We start from the raw sequence: 24,949 nt of genomic DNA, 5'->3' as shown, positions 1-24,949 counted from the left end.
ATTTGCGGCAGAGCTCCAAACGAATCATATCATAAACTTATTCAGTTCCTTTTCCTGAAAAGATTTGTTCTTTTGAAAAAAATGTTCGCAAATGAAAAAACACAATCGTAGGAGTCTTTAAAATTTGGGTTTATTGCAACAGTTAACTGTCACGCACCCATTCCGCTCTAATCCAGATACAGTTGTAGGTTTCTGTACAACAAAGGTAGAAATACTTTTATGGAGTTAAAAGTCTACTCTGGTAGAGGAGCTACAGAACTGCAGTCAGTAAACCGGTTGAGGAACACTTGCTTGGACTCATTTCGGCAAATGTGGAAGTGGATTGCACATTTACCAAATTAAGGCGATTGCCCCTCCTGGTAGTTATTGACAATAACCTGCACCACGCATAACAGAAATCATCAGAACTAAAAATAATGGGAGTCAAAACAGCACTGATGCACGTAGACAACCTACTGAAAGGAGCCTTGTCATGTGCTTCTTGACTCTGCTTGTTAGGGGAGGAATGCGAACGTGTGTGTGTGTGTGTGTGTGTGTGTGTACGTGTGTGTGTGCGTGTGCGTGATTTGTGTACACAGAGGCCAACAGCATGTGACTGCCAGTCATATGACTCTTGCGGGGGAGAACTCGTGAGCGAGCGAGCGAAGCAGCACAATCACAGGCGCCTCCTCCCCTCCCTCACCCACTCAATATCATCGTCATAATCACTGAGTTCCTTCCTCCTCCTTTTCCTCTCTTTGGTCATGTGACTTTAGGTAACAAAAGCAGCGTGGGAAAAACAACAATTATTGAAGGTGGGAGCAGCAGAAGACTGCAGTTTGCCAAGTCAGGGTGGCATTAGTGTACTTGACACTGTCTGTCAAGAAAACTGACAACTTGCACAGCTGTAAATCAACCTGCGGATAGATAGGTTAGATTGAATTATCTTCTTGGATAAAAAAAAAAAACAAAGTCTCCTTATTTACATGCCAGAAATACAGCAAAATCTCCTTGTTGTCCAGTAGTTACTGCACTTGGACAGATGCATGTGTAGAATTGTTTTCCTTTCCAGAGTTGTACGCCGCAGCCTCACCCACAACTGCTTAGCATGCCAAATGCAGACATAAATATGTTTTTATTTGTGTCCAATTAAGACTGATGAGCTAAATGGAGCGTGTTTTGCAGTTTATAAAATTCTGTAGTCTCTCCCACAGTCTCTCTTTTGCTCCAGCTGCCCACAAATCCTTAGCATCCCACCTGCAGAGACAAATACAGGAGACTCCTATGGTTTTATCACTGATTCTGTTATTACAACTGATGCTTTTAATGCTACAAGCCCCCCCCCCCCCCCCCCTTCAGAAAAGCCTGACCGTAATTCACTGTAGAACTCCACACTCTTCATTTTACTGGACCTGCCCGCCTCTCCTTAGCGTACCACATGCAGGCACATAAAAACAATTCATTCGTGCAAGCAGCATATGACATAACCACATAAAAAAAAAAACATGCGCAAAACCCAATCACGTGACTCACGGCGAGATGGGCATCGTCCGTGCCCCTCTTCTTGGCGTTGGAGTCGAAGAGAACGTTGCGCCCCCGCCTCTCACAGTCCTGGTACACGATCAGCCGGATGTGACTCGGCTCCAGCTGGGGGATTGGCCAGCTATGTGGACAGAAGAGAGTGGTCATTAGAGCCTTTTTGCAGTGACAAAAAAAAAAATATATATATATATATATATATATATACCACCAGTAAAAAAAATACACTACATTGCATTTAAAAACACTAACTTGTTGCCATCAATCCAAGCAGAAAGAGCAATACTAAATCCTAAATCTTATCAATCACTTTGGCCAGGAAAATCTGAGCTGTTTTTAACCGGTCTGGGGCCGTCGCCAGGCGACGGGTGGCTTTATCGGGCCGCCTAAGTTGATCCAGCAATGGGTGTTGCTACTTGCTTTAGAGACAAATGCTGCCAAGCTACAAATCGACGTGGCTTGGTGGCTGCCCTTTGCACAGTCTGGGTAATCCCAGTGCTTTTGTGGAAACTCTCTGTGTCTTTCTGTATGAGAGTTATTTAGGAGCAGCTGCACAGACGAAATGAGCGTAGATGGACACTCCGAAATTATTGCATTTTGGCATTGGACTGTCAAGGTTAACCTAAAAAAATAAAATTCTACATATTTATTTAAAAATGACATGCACCATTTGTTCTTGTGTGGATTTATCGATGTATAGTACACATAGACTCAGTGATTCAATAACATCTACACAAAATATAAAAAAACCTGCTATTGATTACTTGACTTGGCGCCAGCCCAAATCAAATATGAGTGCAAAACTGCAAGCCTCACAGTTCTGACAAGCCTGGTTCGATCCCAGCCCTCCCTGTGTGGAGTTTGCATGTTCTACCCGTGCCTACGTGGCTTTTCTCCGGACACTCCGGTTTCCTTCCACATCCCAAAAAACATGCAACATTAAATGGAGACTCTAAATTGCCCAAAGGTGTGATTGTGAGTGTGGCTGTTTGTCTCAATGTCCCATGCGATTGGCTGGCAACCAGTTTAGGGTGGACGCCGCCTCCTGCCTGTTGATAGGCTCCAGCACTCCTGCGACCTTTGTGAGGATAAGCAGCTAAGAAAATGCAAGGATAGATAAACAAATATACATGACCTCTTAATTTTTATAACAAAAAAAAATGTCACAATGTTCAAGTTTAAAGAATTCAAGTTATGGTTGCAAGTCTGGATTTCAGCTTCAAATTGGAGTCGTTTCAAATTAAGGTGTCAAGCCAGGGTAAGGTTTAATGTTAGGGTTTCAAATCAAGGCATTAGGGTTTCAAGGCATGGCCACTGATTAAAGGCTTGGGTTAAGATTTCAAATGAGGATTTCAGCAAAATCTTTAGTCATACTCGGGCCTCGACAGGGAAGTAAAACGAGAACTTTTTCTTTTCTGAAGTCAATCATGTGCTCATTCACCTTTGCTTCCACTTGCTCGTCGACTACAACGCTCTGTTTCGCTCTCATGTGATCACGCGGCTCGGCCGAGCCTCGGACCTCAGCGACTTGCCGGGGAGCTACGCTGCCACATTAACATGTCACACTTGCACTCGGAGAACATTAAACCGCCGCAGGGACGAGTTGCCGCACAACTTCAATTCGGCACAAAGCTTAAAAAGCCAAAAAACTACAATACAACATTCTCTGTGTGCGTTGATTTACGTATTATTTTTAAGTCTGGTCACCCGAAGACTAACCAATAAAGCACTCAAGACAAAGAACCAGACTTTGAGTGGGTGAGATAGATAAGCATGACTCTCTCATCTGAGGCAACAATCCAAGCAGGGCTGGGCAGTTCGCTCTGGAGCAAAAAAAGAGGCAGACTTTGAGGGTGGTGAGGGAAGCAAAACTGTCCATCTTGAGCGGGTAATCGGAGTAGTGTTAGTCACTTTGCTCTGGAAATCCCCAGAAAGAAAGAAAGAAAACTGCAGACTTTGAGGGAAGACCAGGTAAGTACAGTTAAAGCCGAGGGTACACTTGAGTGGGCAACAATCTAAGCAGGCTCCAGCAGTTTATTGGAGCAAAAAAAAAAAAGAACCGGACTTTGACGGGGGAGCACGAATAAAGCAAAAGGCAATTGACTTGGGCAGGCCGGGGGGATTCGCTCTACAGTTCTCCAGATTTGTATAGATTTCTCCTCCTGATCTCAGCTCAGAGAGTGCTAAGTGTGCGCCATAATGCCTGCCTGGCCTACATAATGAGCTCAAATAACACATTACGGGCCACCCCATGCAGGTCGATATCCAGCTCTTGTGTGTAAGATTACACATCAGCCGGTCATTTTAGTCAAGTCACATGCCTTCCTGCAACTTGGCCGCCGCCTGTCTTGTTTGGTTTGGGTCGCCGGGAATATACAGAACGTTCATTCGCTTTCTGAAATTCAAATATTTTAAAGATTGCAATGAATAAATAGCTAATTAAAACAAAAGTTGCTTTAATTAATGTTATTTTATTTTATTCCCTAGGTAAGTGCCCCTCCCATGTTCCAATCTCTACCAACTATAGTTAACTCAATTACCTTAGTGGAAGTCAACTGTCAATTCATAGTACGATATCGTCAGTGACAGTGGAAGAACAAATATCCATACCTAGTTCAAAATTGTACCTGCTGGTGTTAGCTGAATAATGATAGCAGAATGGCAAACGTCCATGCCAAGTTACAAATTTTAGTCGCTAGCATTAACGGAATGTCAACGTACACCATTCAAATGTACAAATCTTAGCTATGAGCAGGATGTCAAACGCCCTTCTCTTATGCCAATTCATAGTTTCCAACATTAATAAGATTCAATCAGATGCTACATGCTAAATCTTTTGGAGAAATCGCATTTATTTGCATGTTTGCATAGACTGGACAAGAATCCAGTCAATTTTCAAGGGAGTAGGATTTAGTATAAAACAGACCGTGGGCAATTTAGAGTCTTCAATTAACCTACCATGCATGTTTTGGGTTGTGGGTGGAAACCGGAGTGCCCAGAGAAAACCAACACGGGCACGGGGAGATCATGCAAACTTCCCACAGGTGAGCCTGGGAGTGGCAACTAATTAATAACAAATGGATTATGGATTTCAACTTCAACCGCGCTAAGCTTTCCTACTAAAACCTGCTCAGTGCTACATGGGTTGTTTACAGATTCTGCCCGATTTCTGTGCACAGTACGGAGACGGTGACTTGACTGCCGCCTTTGTTCAAGATGACGAGAGAACGGAGCCAAAGGAAGACACAAAGACATTCTGTCAGCGACTGTCAACAAAAGCCCACCAAAATTTCATAAAAACTCGAGAAAAATTGAAGTAGACAAAGTCAGGTTGGGCAATTAGTCCATTTTATAGCTGAGTGTATTTCATTTTAATCTATTGTGAGTCTTTCATAGCGGGAATGCCTCCTGACAGAGAAGCTACTTTAACAAAAGCAGCCACTGTTGCCATTGCCAGTTTAGCAATTTTCTCACTATATTTAGTGAATTTTCCAACCTCTCGAGTCAATGCTTTTCAAAAACCGTGCAATCTCACTGAACGTTTAAAGAGACATGGTGCCCACCTACACCTTGCAAAAGCAGTGATTTATCCAAGTTGGAAACTTTTAATAACATGGTATGGTGCTTTCCATGATACAAAATGTCATGGTCACCTTGCTTCACCTGAATACCATGCACATGAGAGGACGTGTGTGGGGAGGAAAAATAAATCTGTCGAATGAAAATCTGATTTTTTTTTTTAAAGCCATATAACCTAGCATGTACTTTTAAAAAAGTAACGAGACCAGAGGTCACCAAAGTACACAAAATCTGTACTAGAAGCATGCGAAAGTGAGGAAGTGGCGATGAGACAGAAAGCTTGTGACTGTCACAGAGCGGCGAGTCATTCATGAAAGCGGCACATGACCTCATGAGCGTCACATACTTGCACTGCTAGCTCAAAAAATGACTACCTTGTGCCCCTGCAGATTTAAAAAAAAAAAAAAAAGATACCATACACACAAACGTCAACCGTGTACACCCGGCTGACTGACAGCAAAGACAAAACACAGCTGATCCCCCATCTTAGCTGCGCCTACCTGGGCATCGTTGTGGCGGTGCCAGTGTTTCCCGTGACCGCTCTGGCCCCCCTTTGACGCTGCCTCTCCGTGCTCGCTCAGCCTCTAAGAATAACGGTCGACTCGATTCGCACAACATGAGACATGTCAGGTGATTGCGGCGCGAGCGGCAGGCACAGAGTGGCGGGCTAACGACGCGCTGCTGACTGCCTCTCCTCCCTCTCCCTTGTTTACAGCCTCTTTCCCGCTGCCCATCAAAGCCAGCTTTTTCGCTGTTATGTGTCAAAAGTTAGACCTGCGCTAAACAAACAACGGAACGGGGTGGGAGGTTCCCCAGATTTGGAGGTTTGTACCAGAGGTGTACGGATGCGCCAATACTGAGTTCTGTACTTGTGAAATGACTTTGATACTATTGACACCGATACCACTTCACCAGCTCGACATAGGAGCCATGTAACCTGCCGGAAGATGCTTTTAAGGTACAAATGACGACCCTTTTAGCCAACTGCAACTTATGCCTTGGAAAATAGCTGAACTAGAGGAGGCCAGTTAGCGACGTCGGCATCTCTGCTCCATGCTGCCTTGCTCACGTCACTGCAGTGTTCACCCACCTGCCTTCCCTGTTGTCCTGTTGATCATGCCAGTAGGATATCTAAATAATCTTACAGACTAAACCATGCGGGAGTCACTCATGGTGTAGTGGTACACACGCCTGCCTTTGTTGCGGGCAGCGTGGGGTCAATTCCCGCTCAGTGATGGTGTTCAGTTCTGGGTGTAGTCCACCTTTCGCCCGAGGCTAGCTGGGATAGGCTCCAGCTTTCCTGCAACCCTTGTGAGGATAAGTGGCTGGGATAAAGACATGACTAAATCATGCAAGTAAATACACACACACACCTGTGCTGTACTGTGAAAATGCGAATAACAATCAATTGTTCCTTTGATCAGTCGACCATTACTTGGTTAGCTGTGGCAATGCTAGTGCTAAAGTAGAAAACTTCATAGAAAAAACTTTTTTTTCCACTACATGATTGTTCAAGAATGTTTTTTTTTTGTTTTTTAACAATTTATGACTAAATAAAATACTATATTTTCCGCACTATAAGGCGCACCTAAAAGTCTAATTTTCTCAAAAGCGACGGTGCGCCTTATATATGGATCAATATTGAGCCTCTAGTGCAGCTCCATCTAATGGATGCATAACGTAACCACAGCCACTACTGTAGCATCTATTCTATGCGCCTTATAATGCGGTGCAGGTTATATATGAAAAAAAAAGTTTTGAAATAGGCCATTCGTTGAAAGGGCGCCTTATAATGTGGTGCGTCTCATATATGAAAACAGTTTTGAAATAGGCCGTTCATTGAAGGTGCGCCTTATAATGTGGAAAATACAGTACTTTTTTGGTCACTACTCACTACCATCGTCTTCATATGCAAGTACTAGTACTTCGTCTCAAAATAAGCAATGGCAGTGAATGGTATTGAACTGTATTCAAATGAGCCTTTTACACAGACCTCACCCCCGAACAAGGAGTCTTTCCCCCTTCCCCCACCATCTTTCAAAATTATAGGCCTGTTTTTGGAAATTAGGCTTTAAGAAGGCCCTTCAACGTCTTTTCCAGAATAAGAGATGTAATCACAGGCCCAATGCACCATGCCAATTACGTTAAACTTGCATTAAGATTATAAGAAGTTCTTGGAAATATTTCTCCCTGGAAGCCAGAAAACTTCCTCAAAAAGCCCCCGGGCCAAGAAAGAGTGAGCTTGTATGCAAGGCAGCTTTACTCCGCTGCTCTGACGTCAGCAGCAGCCTGCTAACTGACCGCAGAGTGCCTTCATGCGAACGCCGCCGCTGCCACACTTGTGAGTGCGCATTTGTGCCGCTCGGGCGGTTACATAAATACATCCTGCGACATTCCTTCGCACATATCGACCTCAACTACAAACTCGGCCCATCGGTCCACTTTTGTGGCCCTTTGTGCACAAGTTTGCCCAACCCCATTAAGAGGCACTCCAACGCCGCCGTAAGTGACGATTACCTCCCCACCCGACCGGACGGAGTTGAACTCTTCCCTAAAAACCTGACTTGCCTCAAGGCAAAAAAAAAGCAGAGCACCTGACTACCTGCATATCTGCCGCCTACGCCGCTGTTGAAAAACACTTTCCCATGAAGCGCATCTGCATTCCTGCGATCACGAGTGTCAGGGGAGCGGTGACCAAGTTTACTGCGATGCACTGAAGGAGCACCCGGCCGACTTCCATTGTTTGTTTTTCTTCTGTCATTTTTTCTATATTTGCTTGCTGTTAAAAAGTCAAAGGATGACATTTACACTCAGATATTCAAAAAAATCGTTGTCACAATAATCAAAAATTGAAAAGTACTAAAGATTCGCGACGTTACCAGTTTCATGATAAACTTGTCAGAATTTGGAAAAAAAAAATCTATTACGACCATCTTCCTCTTTCAAATATCAAATCTCACAAAAAAAATGCTCCGTTGTCAAAATAGAGAACAGAGAAACCATTTTAGTATGCTTACAAATGTGCCAAAATTGGATGTGTTTCCAGTAAGAGCAGAAAGTAAGTCAATTTATTTCCATTAACATTTTTATGCTCATTTTGCAGCACCAACCTAAAAAGACACCTGGATCAATTTTATTCAAACTGTAGTTGATTTTTACCCAAGGCTTGATTTCTCTGCTCGAGTGTGAAAATAGTCATCAAAATCAGACAAGGACAACAAATCCACATGCATCTCCATTAACATTTTATCATCTATATTGGGGCTTGACTATAACTACACATAAGAGATGCTCAAATTGATTTTAAACAAACTGTAGTTAATTTTCACCTGAGTTATGAGTTCTTTAGATGGGTGTGAACACTATCATACCACAAGTGACATTTTAATGTCCATTCTGGAGCACTAACAAAGAGACACTAGCATCCATTTTAACTTAAATTTTAATTTTTGGTGCGATTTTTTTGGGGGGGCCGGGTAGGCAAAAGAACAGTCATTGAAAACAGACAACACAAAAATGACTACAAAAAAATATATCACCGTGAACATTTTGAAGCGTTCCTTGCCATCCATCCATCCATCCATCCATTTTCTTAGCCTCTTATCCTCACAAGGGTCAGGGGAGTGATGGAGGCCTATACCAGCTGTCAACGGGCAGGAGGCGGGGTACAGCCTGAACTGGTCGCCAGCCAATCGCAGGGGACATGGAGACAAACAGCCGGACTCACAAACACACCTAGGGGCAGTTTAGATTGTCCAATTAATGTTTCATGTTTTTGAGGTGTGGGAGTGAACCGGAGTGCCCAGACAAAACCCAGGCAGGCACGGGGAAAATGTGCAAACTCCACACAGGCAGGGCCGGGATCGAACCCGGGTTCTCAAAACTGTGAGGCCAACGCCTTACCAGTTGATCCACCACGCCGCTCATTCCTTGCCATTAAAAAAAAAAAAAAAAAAACATGAACATGCATTTTACTAAACTCCAGGTTATTTTTGTTGTTATTTTTTGGTTCAGGTGTAAAGACAGTATTTGTAGAGAGACTAGTACTTTTTTTTTTTAACTACATCTTTACGATAACCCTGAACTTCTGACAACCCCCAGCACAGTCAGTTTAAATACCCCTAAAAGTAACTTGACAGCCGCCATAGTACACATAAACACGGATGCCGTGTTGAGACGAATGTACACACACACACACACACAAAGCACACAGTTGACAAGCCTGTGATTGATGAAACCCTCACATGACACGCAGAGTTATGAAAGTATGTAAGCTGCCCTGGGGAAGAAAATGGACGCTACAAATAAATTGCATGCAGTTTTTTCTCTGGAAGATAGAAAATCATGTCAATCACATTGACCGCCCACTCCATTTTTGATTCAGTGGCGACGCTTCCTGAGCAGTTAGCAAGTTTGAGACCGTACTCAAAAGGATGACCACTCGGGCAGGGCCCTGTTCGGAACGCCGCCCGGGGCCAGGTACCTCTGCCAGGGAAACAGGAGAGGCATCCGGGGTCGGCCAAGCCACCGCCCTGGCTGGTATTCCACTGGGCTTGAGGTGGCGATCCGGTTTTGAGTGACGCGTTGTCAGATGGCCATCAGTTAGCTGTGGCGATGACGGCGAGAACAGTCGCAAGGATAACTGACTGCCTTTTTCCCCAGAGTGCCCGAATAATCAGTGTGACCTTGCGGCAGACAATAATACGCACCAGTGCTTCATTTTCTTAAAGGTCAAGTGTCATCCCTATAAACGTTCTAAAATAGATATTGAAATGAAAACTACATATAACATTATTCACTTCAATGTCTATACGAAAAAATAAATATGAGCGGAGAGCACGTCATCTGTGCCCAAAGTTGCGGAAGTGTCATTCAACATCCAAGTGGTTGCCATATTAGCTGCACCTCCTGCCCGTGATGCCACGCTGGGACATTCGCCATTGAAAACACTGTGGCCCCGACTGTGGGAGTCGAACACGCCCCTTCTGACACGGAAGCTCTTTTTGAAGAGAACATCTAACAACCGAGTGAAGTGACCGGGGCAATATAACCCTATTGCTTCGAGCCACATTTAGATGATATGCGGATCACGGCCAAACCACCTCCGCGTGGTGGTGATAAAAACGCCGCCGCCCACGAACGACGACGATGCCTCCCTGGACGAGCCACCCCGGCTGACAAGGCCTGCGGCCGTCTCTGTCTTGTCGACAAGGCCGGTGGCGATTCACAAGGCCTGCGGAGGCTGTCCTTCAGCGGCTGCTGCACGGAAGCCGTCCAATGCGCAGATCGACACATTTAGCACCCCTGACTTACGGATTGCACCCCCCCTGCCCCATTGTTTTCTTTAGTAGCTGTATACATACCTACCAGTCATTTGGAACCCACAAAGCTCTCATCCTTTGTACCCGTGCAATCCATTTTTCACGATGAACTGGGTCTTTTGGAAACGTATGAAGGGCGAACCCATCCTCCCGAGTGTTCGAGCAATGTCCAGCTATGCAACGAGCTGGCGTTTTGGCTAACACGAAGGAACAACGAACTATCTTCCCGCCGGTAAAACTAATAGAAAGAAACGAGTCCGCTTGAGTGCGCTACTGGCTCCAACGTGACTTCCTGCTTCTTGTCGAAAACAAATGCCTCGAGAGGATTTTCATGGCGGGAGTTACAAAAAGACACACACGTCAAAATCATGTTTTGTGGTGAAAAAAGCGATGGGTCCATAGCAGCTGCTGTTTTTTTTCATTAATAACATACTAAAAAAAATCATCCATTTCATGACCCTTGACCTTTATCAATACTGAAATTTTAAGCACCACACGAGCAGTTGTCTTTCGGTTTCTTCATTTTCGTCTTTCTTTTTGTTTGCTGTTGCGACCGAAAGCCAACAATCACTGTCAAAGTTAGTAGTTACGGTGGTAGTGATCATCAAAAAGTTGATACTGCGCCTTGGAATTTTTTATCCCAGTTCACGATAAACTGTTAAAATTTAAAAATCATGCATTGGTAATACGACAGCTTGGAAACTTTATCCCAGGAGAAATCTGGTCCCTATTTTAGTAGTAAATACAGTTCTTAGCATCTCTGAATATCTACAAAAGCTTGACACAAAACCTTTCATTAGTTGTTGTCCGAGGTTTCGCAAGCACACCATTTCGACACCCTAACTTTTAATGTGCTTATTAAATAACATTGCAAGCCATGTCAAAAGTTAGTTTGAATGTATGCCGTGGGTCACTTAAAATGCCCCGTGCTGTAGTTTGGACACAAATGTTTCAGACAAACCGTTGACACTTTTTCTTCAGCCTTGACCATCAAATGTGGATCGACAATGCCTTTTAATGTTCATTAATATGCTAGACAAGTGCATGGTTATTACCTTTCTGATGCAGCACTTGTATTGCCTTTCATGAAGCAGCACAACAAAATATGAAAGTAAACGTGCTGCAAGCGGACAACTTCAGTTACTGTCGTGACAAGCAAATAACATGACGTCGCATGCGTCACATATTCCACTAATAAACATTGCCAACCGGTGGTCTCGTCCACGACACCCCCCACCACGGCGGACGCAGACACGCACGAGACGTAATGACGTCACATATGGCAGTCACGGCGGTGCGTTCCGCACGTCGTCGACACCCAAAGAAAGACTGCGGCGCGAAATGCATTTTGTACCAGAGTTTATACCGTCACACACTGCGTGCAACAACAAAAGACACGCGGGCACGAAAAAGAAGTGGGTGCGTTGAGACAAAAGCGACAGTTTAAAGTCTCAACTTTTCGAGCAGTGTTGGACGTGCGACGTGAATGGCGAAAAACACGCTGGCTTCGGGTAAACCCAGCTAGCTTGCTAGCGAGCTAATCCGCGGCCACGCTAAAACGCGTCGCCCAGTTCCAATGTCGTTTCAGCAAAGCCGCCCGCTTACAAAGGGACAACACAAACCGTGGAGCGGCTCTTGAGGCAGTTGGGGAAGCAATAAAACGCGTTACTGTACTCGTAAAAGGCACGCGCACGCTCACGAGCTACCTGAAAGCTGGGTCCTCTTTGTTACATCTCTGCGGAGGTGGCGAAAAAGCGCTCCTCTTGTTGAAAAGTTTCTGAAAGAGAGTCGGAGGCATTTTGTACCAAGTAGGGGTGTGTTGGAGGGGGGAATAGTCCCCCCTTTTTCCTTTTCTCAAATCCACGAGCGAGTCTTGTTCCTTGTAACTGTCTCCATGGGTCTCAGTCATATGACAGGCATTAGTCACGGGAGCCACTTGGCAACCGACCGACCCCTTCTTTTTTTCTGATTGGTCGACCGAGCGAGGGAATTATCTGATTGGGTGTCTATTTTTGGAACACGCACCACGTGGTCAGCGGGTGCACCCCGTGTTGATGTTTTGTCGGTAGTCGAAGCGAACGGAGGCGTCATCGGTTTGTCTCGTTTATTCACAGAACGTCCCAAAAAAAAGACATATGATGTATTTATCTGACAACAATTTATTTTGTGTCTCGTTTATTCACAGAAATACACCATATAACGTCCCAAAGAGACTGTTTATTTTACAGCAAGTTATTTCATTTACACGACTTGAAACAGAAACTTTACAACACTTTGGATGGAACCCCTGGATGCAAGTGAATAAAACTAACGGCTCTTTCATGTGAAGGTAACAGCAACCAGGAATTTACTATGAAATTTTATGTCTGATATCTGTAGGCAATATCAAGGCAATTTTTGCAGTGCCCACAGGATCTCTCCAACGCATGCGCAACTAGCTACTGCAAAAACACGAAATGCGCAGGTAGCACCTATCGCTAACCCGAATATCAATTTTAACCATCACACAAGTCTAATCCAAACTTAACCCCAAACTTTCTTTTTTTCAAATTTATTTATTTATTTATTTTTACAGGCGGACTTTTACAAGTAAGACATCTGCGTCAGTACTTAAGCATTTTGTACTTTTCGTCCTTAGCTAGCTATCAAAGATGACCGGCGTGTTGTCAATGTCCACTTAAAGCTATTTGGCAGCACAAACCTTCTTATAACTGTCACAATTTATTTTTACTCGATGAGTACTTTAAAATAGTCAAACTGCAGAAACATTTTCCTTCTTTCGATTTAAGCTCGTGACACATCATAATTACATTTGATATTGGGCATCACAGGACGGACGGTTGTACAACCTACATGGAGAAACCGATGAGTTTGGCGTGCCGCTCTCGCGCTTGCCGAAAGAACTCCTTTCTCACGGAGTCGTTGTCAAATTCGAAAAACGTGGCTTCGCCGTCCACTCTGGGATTCTGCTTCTTGCACGGACTTGACGCCTCCTCCTTGGCAACAACAGGACTTTTGAAGCGCTGGATCTTCCTGCAAGAGACGGGCCTCCTGGCGAGGGCGGACTAATGATAGGGGAACACGCTTTATTAGTCAACTCGTATTTGTACTATTCCTCCTGCTTTTAAAAGGAGACTATTGTCCCTCTTATCAATTTTTTTGTACCTTTTATTCATCATTTTTTCCCCTACATGTCCCGCATGCACAGACCCACTACACAGATTTCACAAAGTACTACAGGACGGCTTGGTATAGAAGTGCAATGAAAATACTATCCCACGTGTTCAACCTCCATTATGAGCGCGGCCCCCTAGCGCCACCACTGGTCATCACGCTGACAAGACCGTACTCTGGGTTGCCCCCGCCATAGTAGGTTTAGGGGTGGCCAGAGGTTCATTTGTATGAGACAGGACCGGCCTCTGAAAGGAGGCTGAGTCCTCTGATGTACTGTAATTTCTCAAAAATAATGCGCACATTTTTCCCCAATAAATGCAGAGGGGTTGCGTCCGGAAGGGCATCCGGCATAAAACTGTGCCAAACAAATATGCGTTCATCTAAGATGACACGCTGGGTGACCCCTAACGGGACAAGCCGAAAGGAAAAGAAGAAGATGATTTTCAAAAAGTTAGTAGAGCGCATTATATTTCGGTATGGATGAAAAATAAAAAATACAATCACATTGTATCATCGTATACAGGTACATAGAGTGGTAAAAAACACACACATATACATTTCGATATGGTATTCGATGTCTTAGGTTATACATTTATATATGGGATGTATGGGAAGCAGCAAATTGGTGGTGCGCATTGTACATTGGTAGAAGGGTTTTCCTAATTGTTTTTAGGTCACCTTTGGGGGTACGCGTTATACTCGAGAAATTACGGTAATTGTTCCACCCTGTGGTATTTATTTTCCCCCCACAGGAAGAATAAAGAATCAATCCATCTACTTTATTGTGATGAAAGTGTGTGACAGCCATGTTGTTATAATGGATGGCTATCTTATTTATGAAGTTGTCATGATGTTGTGTGTGACTTACTTTCGGGGATTTCCCCCTCAAGGCCTTGTCTGCAGAGTTGGATGAGGGGAAATGACACAAACCTGAACCCTTGTGTTTCTCAGAGTTATTAACCCTATATTGCGACGGTTATTTACCCCGAGAGGTTTGAAGATTGTCCGCGATCGCTCCCTTGTTACTGCACAGATTATAAAAATTACCATCATTGAGCAGTGCTTGTTAGTAAGTCATTTGTGCACTTACCTCATCTGGGTGTTTGTGTGGGGCGAGGCATCTGAAAACAAGTTAGAAGAGTGGCATGGGTTGACAAAAAAAAAAAAAAAAAAAAAAAATCTATTTTCTTTGTCGCTTAACCTCACAAGATTCACGGGAGTGCTGGAGCCTATCCCAGCTGTCAACGAGCAGGAAGCGGGCTACGGTCTGAACTGGTTGCCAGCCAATCGCAGGTCACATGGAGCCAAACAGCTGCACTCAGAATCACACCTAGGGGCAATTTGGAGTGTCCAATAAATGTTGCATGTTTTTGGAATGTGGGAGGAAACCGGAGTGCTGGGAGAAAACCCACGCAGGCACAAGGGAGAACATGCAAACTCCATACAGGCAGGGATCGAACCTGGGTCCTCAGAACTGTGAGGCCAACGCTTTACCAGCTGAACCACCGTGCCGCCATATATATATATATATATATATATATATATATATATACTATATAACTTATTACTTTTTAAACATTTGTCATCAAAAACTCACTGCTTCACTTTGACGATTAAATGATGACGCGTTTATTGTTCAAGTTCAACAAGATGCACTACGGTGTGAAACATGCACAAAAATTTTATCTGGATTCAATCCAGCCAGGGTGGGGAGTTTAGCAGCAATCTAAACGTGACATGGAAAAGCTCATGGAAGATTTTAAAACGCAGACAGACAATTGCGAAAAGGCAAAACAACGACGACCCATGCGCAGAGGCTCCCTGAATTCAAGGTAGCTTGACTCACATAGGACGGTGGAGACGGAGGCGTGCTGATGCCTTCGGCCACTCGCGACACGGGCGCTTCCTCGTAAGGTGGAGTTCTTCACCTGGTGTTTCTGGTCAACCGGCGTGGCGGGGACATCCTCAGAGAAGAAATCAGGCATACCTGGAACCGGTGGGCGGGGAGATGAAATTCATGAAAGCCACTTTTTGTCTGTCATTAGGCAGACTTTCAACCTACCGTAACTGTCGTGCCGGAAGACCTCCGGGGAAGGGACACTGCTGGAGGTGGAGGAGTCGCAGACGTCATCGTAGTCCGTGGAGTCACTCGAGTTCTCCGATATTGTACCGGTTGGGCCCGTTTGAGGCGGGCTAGGTCTCACATGACACCTGGGATGACCCAAACTGACATGCCCGACTCTCTCAACTCCCGCTGCTGTTGCTGTTCCTGATGTTGATGTTATTGGCCTGATGTCGCCGCTTGGCTGAAACTGCGACACTCATTTTTGCCAACACATACAGAAAAATTAGAATGATTAACAGATAGTATAGTGCAGTGATTCTCAAAAGTTTGGTATCACGATTGGGATGTGGGTTCTCTTTAGTGGTACGCCAACTAATTACTTTTTTTTTGTGCAATTGCATTCAATCCTTAAAATCGTCAAGTTCCCTTTGTTAAAGAGAATTTTTTCTCACCTGACCTATCGGTTAAATAAAGGTTAAGATGGTTTTTTTTTTAAGAACAGTTTATTTTAACTTATATGATACAATTTTTATTTAGAATTTATGTGCAATACATTTTAAGCCAATCAATGACAATTTTATTTTCCTGTATTTAAACAGTGTTATGTTCAAACTGTGCATAAATAAAGCTTACAAGTGGTTTATAGATTTTATAAATTCTGCCTTTTTTATGATAAACACGCACTCGGGCCTAGGACGCTAATATATATTACTGTTTGTCATAAGTTTGAGAATGAACTAGCACGGTGTAAAATTGTCAGAAGAATATTTCGAACACTTTATAGCTCAAGATGGGTAACAAAATGGAGTTCAATAAAAAGCATACTTGTAACCTATGGATGTTGAAAAAAGGGACAACATGGAGTCCAATAATTACTTATTTTCCCCTGGAAAAGCTACAAAGTGCAAACAAAATGGCGGTCAATTGTCATAACTGTACCTTTTTTTTTTAATCTGGAAAAGCAACAAATTGAGTACAATAAATATACCTGTACCTTTATTTGATCTGGCAATGGTTGAAAATTGAGTCGATTAAACATAATTTTACCCATTTTGGGGACCTGGAAAAGGTACGAAATGAAGTCCGAAAGAAAAACGTGTACAGTACTCCTTTCAAATCTAAAATTAAAAAACGAAAATTTATAGTAGAAAAAAAAGTGAGTCCAAAGGGACAAAATTGCGTCGAATAAATGCACTTTTCTCCCTCTGGGCCTAGAAAATGCAGAAAATTCAGTCCGATAATGTTGGGCCGGGGAGGTCAACGTCACCAGAGGACTCACCCGTACGTGACCAGCCCCTGCAACGGCGCCATCTTCGAGTTCCTCCATCGACATCGCTTTCAACTTTTTATGTGGGTGACGTCCCCCATCTTGGGAGTACATGAAATATGTTTACGGGTGAGATTTCGTCGTGTAATTGGCGAGGGTTTTTCTTACCGTGTCCCCGTTTGAGGGGCCCCCTAAACGGCGTGTCTGCCCTTGCCTTAACGGCTCGCTTCGCTCGGAACATTTATATATATATATATATATATTTTTTTGTTTGTTTTGTTTTGTTTTAAGCGAACAATGAGCTGAAGATTCAACGTTAGATATTCAGGATGCCAGCTCAACTGGTGGCTTACATTGACCAAGGACGTTCAGCCATAATTCGGCCGAATAGTTCCAACTACCCGTCAAGCCTTGCGACGGCCGCCATCTTTCGTATCACAGGTCAGAGATCACGGGTCATAGGTGAAACCTGAAGTTGTTTTTTTTTTTTTTTCTATCGTTAATTTATCTGATTGGTCGAAGAGTTATGACGGAAATCCTGGGACGGTGGTGACGTCATCTGAAACTTATCCATAGACTTTTACACGCCGGTCCTGAGATGCACAGGGACACTTTTGAACTCCCCAGTTTTCTTTTTACGGCACTTGGCAACCACCTTAACGGAGCAATACCGCCTCCTTGTGTTCAAATTTGGGTAGAGCCAGATCTTGATTCCACACAAAAAAATACATTTTTATTTATTATTTTATGACGCCCGCTGTAAGTTGTTCCCTTTTACCCATTGCCAGTACACTTTATCAAACTAACATCCCTCACCTGTAGTTTCCTTAATCGTATCAATTCAGAACCAGAATCATCTTCCATCTATTTTCTTCGCCGCTTATCCTCACGAGGGGTCGCGGGTAGTGCTGGAGCCTATCCCGGCTGTCAGCGGGCAGGAGGCGGTGTACACCCTGAACGGGCGTCCAGCCAGTCGCAGGGCACATGGAGACAAACAGCCGCACTCGCAATCTCACCGAGGGGCAATTTAGAGCACAGGTGTCAAACTCAAAGCCCGGAGGCCAGATCCGGCCTGCAGCATGATTTTATGTGGCCCGTGAAGCCAAATCTAGAGTGTCAATTTCCAAGTAAAAATCCGTACCAAAATGATTTCAAATTGTTATATATCATAAATGATAAAGTTGAGATAGTACAAGCATTTTTGTTCCCGAACATGAATAGGTGAAAAACACATTACCCTTGATTTTATTCCAAAACTATTTCATAAATTGATGTGTATATGATGAGAAGATTAAATATTTTTATTGTTTCACAGCCATAACAGCCCTCTGAGGGAAACCGGAACTAGAATGTGGCCGGCAAGAAAAATGACTTTGACACCCCTGATTTAGAGTGGCAAATTAAGATGATTCTATTAATTGGAAATTGGATTAATTGAAAATCATAATCTAATTCTCGGTTCCAATATACGCCTTAATTTTGTACAAAACATTTCGTTTTGTCTCCCATCTTTGATGCAAAATTTGATTGATTTTACACCATGTAAAATTTTTATCTCTGCTTCACTAATATTGACCAAGTAATATTGTAATTTTTATGTTATGTTATTACCCTTCAGGTGCCAGAACCCATCAAAAACCTGACTCGACTAAATTGTATTTGCTACTCCTGTGACAGATGGAAGAACTTCATATGAAATATTGATATTCACTGAACTAATTATTACTAGTTTACTCCATTTGATATTATGGGGGTCCCTTTTTTCATAACGTGTCACAAAAAATCTATTAAAAAAAAGACAAAGAAAACTCATTTATGTTTTAGATGTCTACCGACTAAATCTCAGTTTAGTTTATTGCTAATTTTAGTGGCATGTTTTATTTTTCCTACTAAAATTGTGGTACAATCAATTCATACAACTGAACATTCATTTTCATTGACGTGTGAAAAACGAAGAGGAACTGGTTTAAAATCATTCCAGAATATTCTTTTATTTCATGAAATTGCCCCCCAGTCATCATTATCATTATTACTACAAGGATATGCTGCTGATTTGACTGCAGAGAAAAATACATACAATTTGTCCCGCTACACAGACACGCACGCAATTAAAAGAATAAAACTGAATAAAAATCCCATTCGAAACGCTGACTTGAGTCGTCAATAAATAAGCTTACATATATAGCGTAGCTGTCCTCGTGTATGTACATAACATCATTCATCACGTTTCGGGACAAGAATCAATCTTCAAAAGTTCTACATTAGTTGTGTGATTTCCAAAAAAAAGAAATAAAAAGCTGTCGAATTCAAATTGAACGGTCGCTTTTTATTTTCTCTGCGGGGCAACTTTATGCACTGCCCCAACAAGTGCAAAAAAAAAAAAAAATGGGAAAGAGAAGATCGAGGGGTGTGGGCCTTGAAATGGCCGCCATTGCGTAAGGCAGGAGGTACCCTTGTTGAACCTAAAAAAAAAAAAAGTCCAAGTCTGATGTTGAAATGAAACTAACTGCATGGTGAGGTCGATCTGGATGGACGGAGGGTGACGGAGGTGTTTATTTTTATTTTCTATTTTTTATTTTTTTTTTTGCTGCCTGTTCCTCCAATGTGCGTCGTCGTCGTCGCGGACGTCTGCCCTCACATGGAGATGGCGCCGTAGAGCTCCTCGATTTTCTCTTTGAAGAACTCCCGCAGCTCCGGCCGCTTGGCCTTCAGCGTGGGTGTCAGCAGGCCGTTCTCAATGGAGAACATCTCACTGTGGATGTAAATGTTCTTCACCTGGTTTCGGACGACAGGAAAAGGAGGCCGTCAAAGTTCTGAAGACCCGGGTTCGATCCCGGCCTCGCCCTGTGTGGAGTTAGCATGTTCTCCTCGTGCCCGCGTGGGTTTTCTCTGAGCACTCCGGTTTCCTCCCAGATCCCCCCCCAAAAATATGCAACATTAATTGGACACTAAATTGCCCCAAGGTGTGATTGTGATTGCGACTGTTTGTCTCCACGTGCCCTGCGATTGCCTGGCAACCAGTTCAGGGTGTACCCCGCCTCCTGCCTGTTGAGAGCTGGGAAAGGCTCCAGCATTCCCCCGCGACCCTTGTGGGGATAAGCGGCAAAGAGAATGGATGGATGGTTGGACATCTACTAACTGATGTTTACGGGATGAAAAAACGTCTTCGATGTTTGCAAAAACTTCCACGCTCAGTTTTTAAGAGACTAAATTATTGTAGACGTTTATAAAAATACTTAAAAGACTTGACTGTTTTGTACTTTACTTCTTAAATCATCACCAAATCATCAAAAGACTCAAAATCATCAGTTATTAGGAAACTACATGCAATTTCATCAAAAACTTAATAAAAACGTCTTTGATGACATAAATTAAAATTATTAAATTATTATTATGAAATGATTGTGAAATCATTATTAAAATTATTATTATTATTACAAATTATGGTACCCCTCCCATGCCCATAACCCCATCCAAAATTTAATGGATTGTATGAATGTATGTAAGAAATAAAAATATCAAAAAAGACAAGAAAGTAGCAAATTACAATTCTGTCAAACTCAAGGCCTGGGGGCCAGATCTGGCACGCGACATGATTTCATGTGGCCCAAGAAGCCAAATCTAGAGTACCAATTTCAATTATTCTTGTAAAAAAAACTACAAAAATGCACGCATCATAAATGATAAAGTTGAAGTATTACAAGCATTTTTGTGCTACCAAACATGAATAATTGAAAAACACAAACTTGATTTCTGATTCCTAAAGTAGATCATAAATTGACAATGTAAATACGATCAGACAGTGAAATGATTTGCATTGTTTCCCTCTGAGGGAAACCGAAACCACAGTGTGGCCCGCGACAAAAATTAGTTTGACACCCCTGACAAACGTTTGTTCACAAAAGACTACAGATTGTCTTCACCGTTGACAAATTATGGTTGTGTTACATTCTCGTCATCCAAGACTCGGGATTGTCTTTGATGAAAGATTTATGAAAACACACATTTGGCCCCTCAAAAACTCAAATTGGTCTTCAATGTTTGCTTGTTTACAAAAACACAAACGGTACGTTCGGTATAGCAAAGACTCAAGCCGATCTTTGACGTCAAAGTATGTCGTTTCGCAAAATTATCTCGGTTTAACAAAACCCGTTTACTTCATCAGATTACAAAAGTTTCTTTGAAGTTGATGTTTGAAAACGCACGCATTCATTTCCTGAAAGACTTGAAAGCATCGTCTTTGTTTTTTGTCATGATGGCTTATCATAAAATACTTGAGAATTGCGTTTTTTTTTTGTTTGTGAGAACCTTTGTTCAGTTTATCAAACCCTTGAAATGGTTTTTGAAGGGTAATCAAAGATTTGAAATTATCTTTGACGTTTCTGAAATCAAGTAAAATATGAATTGACAATTCAGAGTTATTAATTAAATTATTGTTATAAGCCTCACCCAGAACATTTGTAAAAGAAATACTATTTGGTACATACATAAGCCGCAGCTGTGTAAAAGCCGCAAGTGCCCACGTTGAAACCTACATTGAAACACGAGATATTTACCAAAAGATGGTACACAGAGTTTAACGCTAGCACCGCCGCACTAACAGGGCGGGTTATAAAAAAAAAAAAAAACATACTGGTAAAAATAATTGAGACACGGCAGTAACACGCTAGCGCAGCGCTAACAGGGCCGGTTATATATATAAAAAAAAAAAAAACATACTGGTAAAAATCACTGAGACACGGCAGTACCACGCTAGCGCTGCCGCGCTAACACTAGCACCACTGTGCTAACGGGCCGGGTTATATATAAAAAAAAAACATACTGGTAAAAATCATTGAGACACAGCAGTAAGATGCTAGCGCGGTGCTAACAGGGCCCGGACCTGTAAAAGTCACTTCCTCGGCACATATATTCCACCGGTCTCACTCTTACCTTTTCCGCTCAAGTGTGGCCGTTAGAAAAAATGCACAAATTAACCGCATCACTGCATAAACCGCAGGGTTGAAAGCGTGTGAAAAAAGTCGTGACTTATAAGCCGGAAATTTTAATTATGTTTAAAAAAAAAAAAAAAAACTTCTTAGTTACCTGCTCAAATGAGTGCAAAGAGCTCGCCTTGCCCAGACGGACCAGATCCTCAAGGATGGCCTTCTTAAGTTCCTAAGAACACAGGCATTACAGTTATTTGAGGTCAACCCCCCCCCCCCAAAAAAAAAATGATACCTTGCTGTTTGTCCACAATTGCGCCACCTACCGTGTTTTTACAAAGGTCCTTGTAGGTGCCTAAGATGCCTTTCTTCTTGGCCCACGCGGGCATGACTTCCGGGTCGGGCACCACAATCCCCACCAGACAGGACTGCGTACAGAGACCATGAAGGTGATTTAAACAAAAAAAAAAAAAAAAAAAAAAGGGGGGGTCGCGGGGGAGGAGGTAAAGTCGTAAAGTGACCTGGAGGCTGTCTCCGTGGACGTAGAGCTGGGCCACGGGCTCGCTCCGGATGTAGATGTTCTCGATCTTCTCGGGGGAGATGTACTCGCCCTGTGCCAGCTTGAAGATGTGCTTCTTCCTGTCCACGATCTTTAACGTGCCGTTCTGTAAAAAAAAAAAAACGCCATGAAGCGACTATAAATCGATCACAACGGCATCAATTCACGAGACGCACGGGGAGCCATTTGCCGATGTCGCCGGTGTGCAGCCAGCCGTCCGGGTCCAGCGTCTCGGCGGTCCTCTCGGGGTCTTTGAGGTAACCCATGAATACGTTTGGTCCCTTCACGCAAACCTGCAACATTTGGAATCACGTCAAATACAAACAACACAGAACACATTAGAACATAAAATGGAAAATTTTCTCATACCTTCTTTTTTTTTTTTTTTCTCAAACTTTAGCGTCTTTGATGACTTTCATGGGGAAAAAAAATGTACATTCGGAAAAATGTACGTAGAATACACAATTATCTTCAATGTCGACGCGTGAGTTTCCTCAAAGAGTTGAAACGATGAAAAACATGTACAGCTGCATCCATGACAGCTATGAAAATTATCGGCATTAATTACGAAAATGCGGACTTCGTGTTCGTCACAGAATTTAATTTAAAAAATAAACTTTACATGTAGGATTAAAAGTATGTAAATGTAGATTAGGTTAATCAAAGACTAATCCATCTATCTATCTATATCTTCTTGGCCGCTTATCCTCACAAGGGTCAGAGGAGTGCTGGGGCCCAAATTTACACAAACACGTTAGGGTAAGTTTGTCAAAGATGAAAATGATCTTTCCTGCATACGAATCCATGTACATTATGATCATAAAGCATTCAGAATCATCTTGGATATTTACAAAAGAAGTGTTCAGTTTGTGACCGACGGGAAATGATTGACAAGCATGGAAGCGGATTAGAGCCACCAGGATTTGAACTTGAAACGTAAACGTGTCACATTTGCTGACTTAAATTCAACTGGCTACAATTCATCCATCCACCCATTTTCTTTGCCGCTAATCCTCACAAGAGTCGCGGGGAGTGCTGGAGCCTTTCCCAGCTGTCAAGAGGCAGGAGGCAGGGTACATCCTGAACTGGTTGCCAGCCAATCGCAGGGCACATGCAGACACTCATAATCACATCTAGGGGCAATTTTAGAGTGTCCAATTAATGTTGCATGTTTTTGGGATGTGGGAGGATGTCTTTGATGGATAAAACTTTGAGGAAGACCGCATGATCAACTGAATCCATCATCCGGAACAGATATGTTTGCACGAAGGTATGCCCTATATTTGATTTTCAATACATGTCTCGTATAAATGAATTCGAAGTTCTTCGCTAGCACAACACTGCTGCGTGTGAACAATTGACACACTTATTCTTTGTTGAGCGATATTTAGCGATGATCGGACTGCACAAACGTGTCGCTTTCTTGCTGGCTCGCAGTCGAAGCTTAATCAGACTGTGTTTGCGAGAAGATATGCCCTAAATTTGATTTTAAATACACGTCTCGTATAAATGAATGAGACGTTCTTCGCTAGCATAACATTGCTACGTGTGAATGATTGAATGAAATCAGAAGCATGGCGTCTCTCTCAGTTCACAATGTATTGTATTGTATTTGCCATTTTTACTGTTTGTCTTACGTCAGCGCACGTGGCGTGACGTCACTTCAGGAGGCGTGGTTAAGTGCCCTGTACGGAGGGGTCAATTCCATGTCTGAAATTCACCGTCTGTGCCACCAGGCAGAACAGCCAGCCAATCGAAGTTACGCTTTCTTAGTCACGTGACGTCACGTACTAAGAAAGCGTAACTGGATTGGCTGGGTGCTCGGTTCTGACCTGAAGTAACCCTGCCTGGTTGCGCATACGGTGAATTTTACACAGCCAATTGTAGCCAGTTGAATTGTTCACATTGAAAAGTTACACTGAAATACAACTATTGAAAATGTGATCACTTTACATTTCAAATTCAAATCACGGCGGCACTAGTCTACTTCCACAGACAAGGTTTACAAAAACATACACATTAGGTTCATTAAAGACCCTAAATGATTTACAAAGTTGAAGGAACCCCCCCACCCTTTTTTTTTTTTTTGGCTAAGCCTGACGAGCGATGGATCGCATTGTTGACAAACGTGTGACAAAAAGCACCATCGCTGAGGTTCATCTTCAGTATTTTCCATTCCTTACCTCGCCCTCTCCCTTGGCGGCAAAGTAGTTCTTCTCTGGAACATCCACCAGTTTAATGAGGTTGCACGGCAGCGGGGCGCCGACGTGACCTGTACGTAAAAACCCGGGATGGGGGGTGGGTGGGGGTGGCAGAAACCCGTTCAAGGCTTTTTAAACTCGGACAATACCATCAGTGTACAGCAGGAGGCAATGCTGGACTACATTTAGCTACCGAGCACCCAGACGTTGCTTTCCTTTGTTATGTGGTTCGGTCACAGAACAGCCCTTGACCCATATTATGAGAATATTTCAAGAAATTGTGAGGTCATCATTTTCATCAGCTTTACTCTCACTTGCATATAAAGTAAATACATATATT

The 24,949-nt window shown here is 43.0% G+C and overlaps 3 protein-coding genes across 19 annotated transcripts in view; all 3 read right to left on the bottom strand.

Moving 5' to 3' along the window:
* Window positions 1–12,499, bottom strand: part of fnip1 (folliculin interacting protein 1) — a 30,809-nt gene extending 18,310 nt beyond the window's left edge. Inside the window, exons 1-2 of one of the 4 annotated variants that reach the window (XM_061803885.1) lie at window positions 12,125–12,499; window positions 1,513–1,642 (exon numbers count right to left, since the gene is read on the bottom strand). In XM_061803885.1, the coding sequence (XP_061659869.1) occupies window positions 1,513–1,642; window positions 12,125–12,327 (333 nt within the window). In that variant the 5' untranslated portion in view covers window positions 12,328–12,499. Of the gene's footprint in view, window positions 1–1,512; window positions 1,643–5,597; window positions 5,737–11,473; window positions 11,868–12,124 lie in introns of those variants that run through there. The other 3 variants (XM_061803886.1, XM_061803887.1, XM_061803889.1) reach the window with 3 other exon arrangements.
* Window positions 12,500–12,557: 58 nt separating this feature from the next.
* Window positions 12,558–17,550, bottom strand: LOC133492024 (uncharacterized). Of its 2 annotated transcripts, XM_061803909.1 has the most exons (8): window positions 17,093–17,550; window positions 16,937–17,025; window positions 15,655–15,904; window positions 15,439–15,579; window positions 14,683–14,713; window positions 14,577–14,617; window positions 14,461–14,489; window positions 12,558–13,483 (listed from the first exon to the last, which is right to left on the bottom strand). In XM_061803909.1, the coding sequence occupies exons 1-8, from the start codon at window positions 17,163–17,165 to the stop codon at window positions 13,268–13,270; spliced, it is 870 nt and encodes a 289-aa protein (XP_061659893.1). In that variant the 5' UTR covers window positions 17,166–17,550; the 3' UTR covers window positions 12,558–13,267. The 2 variants fall into 2 exon arrangements, with proteins under 2 accessions (XP_061659893.1, XP_061659894.1); XM_061803910.1 differs by lacking the exon at window positions 14,461–14,489 and having other exon boundaries at window positions 17,093–17,548.
* Window positions 17,551–18,812: 1,262 nt separating this feature from the next.
* Window positions 18,813–24,949, bottom strand: part of acsl6 (acyl-CoA synthetase long chain family member 6) — a 56,398-nt gene continuing 50,261 nt past the window's right edge. For 9 of the 13 annotated variants that reach the window (XM_061803139.1, XM_061803142.1, XM_061803140.1 and 6 more), the window contains 6 exons: window positions 24,592–24,680; window positions 22,585–22,701; window positions 22,371–22,514; window positions 22,176–22,277; window positions 22,010–22,081; window positions 18,813–19,699 (listed from right to left, as the gene is read on the bottom strand). In XM_061803139.1, coding sequence (XP_061659123.1) covers window positions 19,559–19,699; window positions 22,010–22,081; window positions 22,176–22,277; window positions 22,371–22,514; window positions 22,585–22,701; window positions 24,592–24,680 — 665 coding nt within the window. In that variant the 3' untranslated portion in view covers window positions 18,813–19,558. The remainder of the gene's footprint in view (window positions 19,700–22,009; window positions 22,082–22,175; window positions 22,278–22,370; window positions 22,515–22,584; window positions 22,702–24,591; window positions 24,681–24,949) is intronic. The other 4 variants (XM_061803147.1, XM_061803144.1, XM_061803145.1 and 1 more) reach the window with 1 other exon arrangement.

The sequence above is a fragment of the Syngnathoides biaculeatus genome, chromosome 18 (genome assembly GCF_019802595.1).
Source record: "Syngnathoides biaculeatus isolate LvHL_M chromosome 18, ASM1980259v1, whole genome shotgun sequence".
NCBI classification, from domain to species: Eukaryota; Metazoa; Chordata; class Actinopteri; order Syngnathiformes; family Syngnathidae; genus Syngnathoides; species Syngnathoides biaculeatus.
This window is presented reverse-complemented; position numbering and strand designations above follow the sequence as displayed.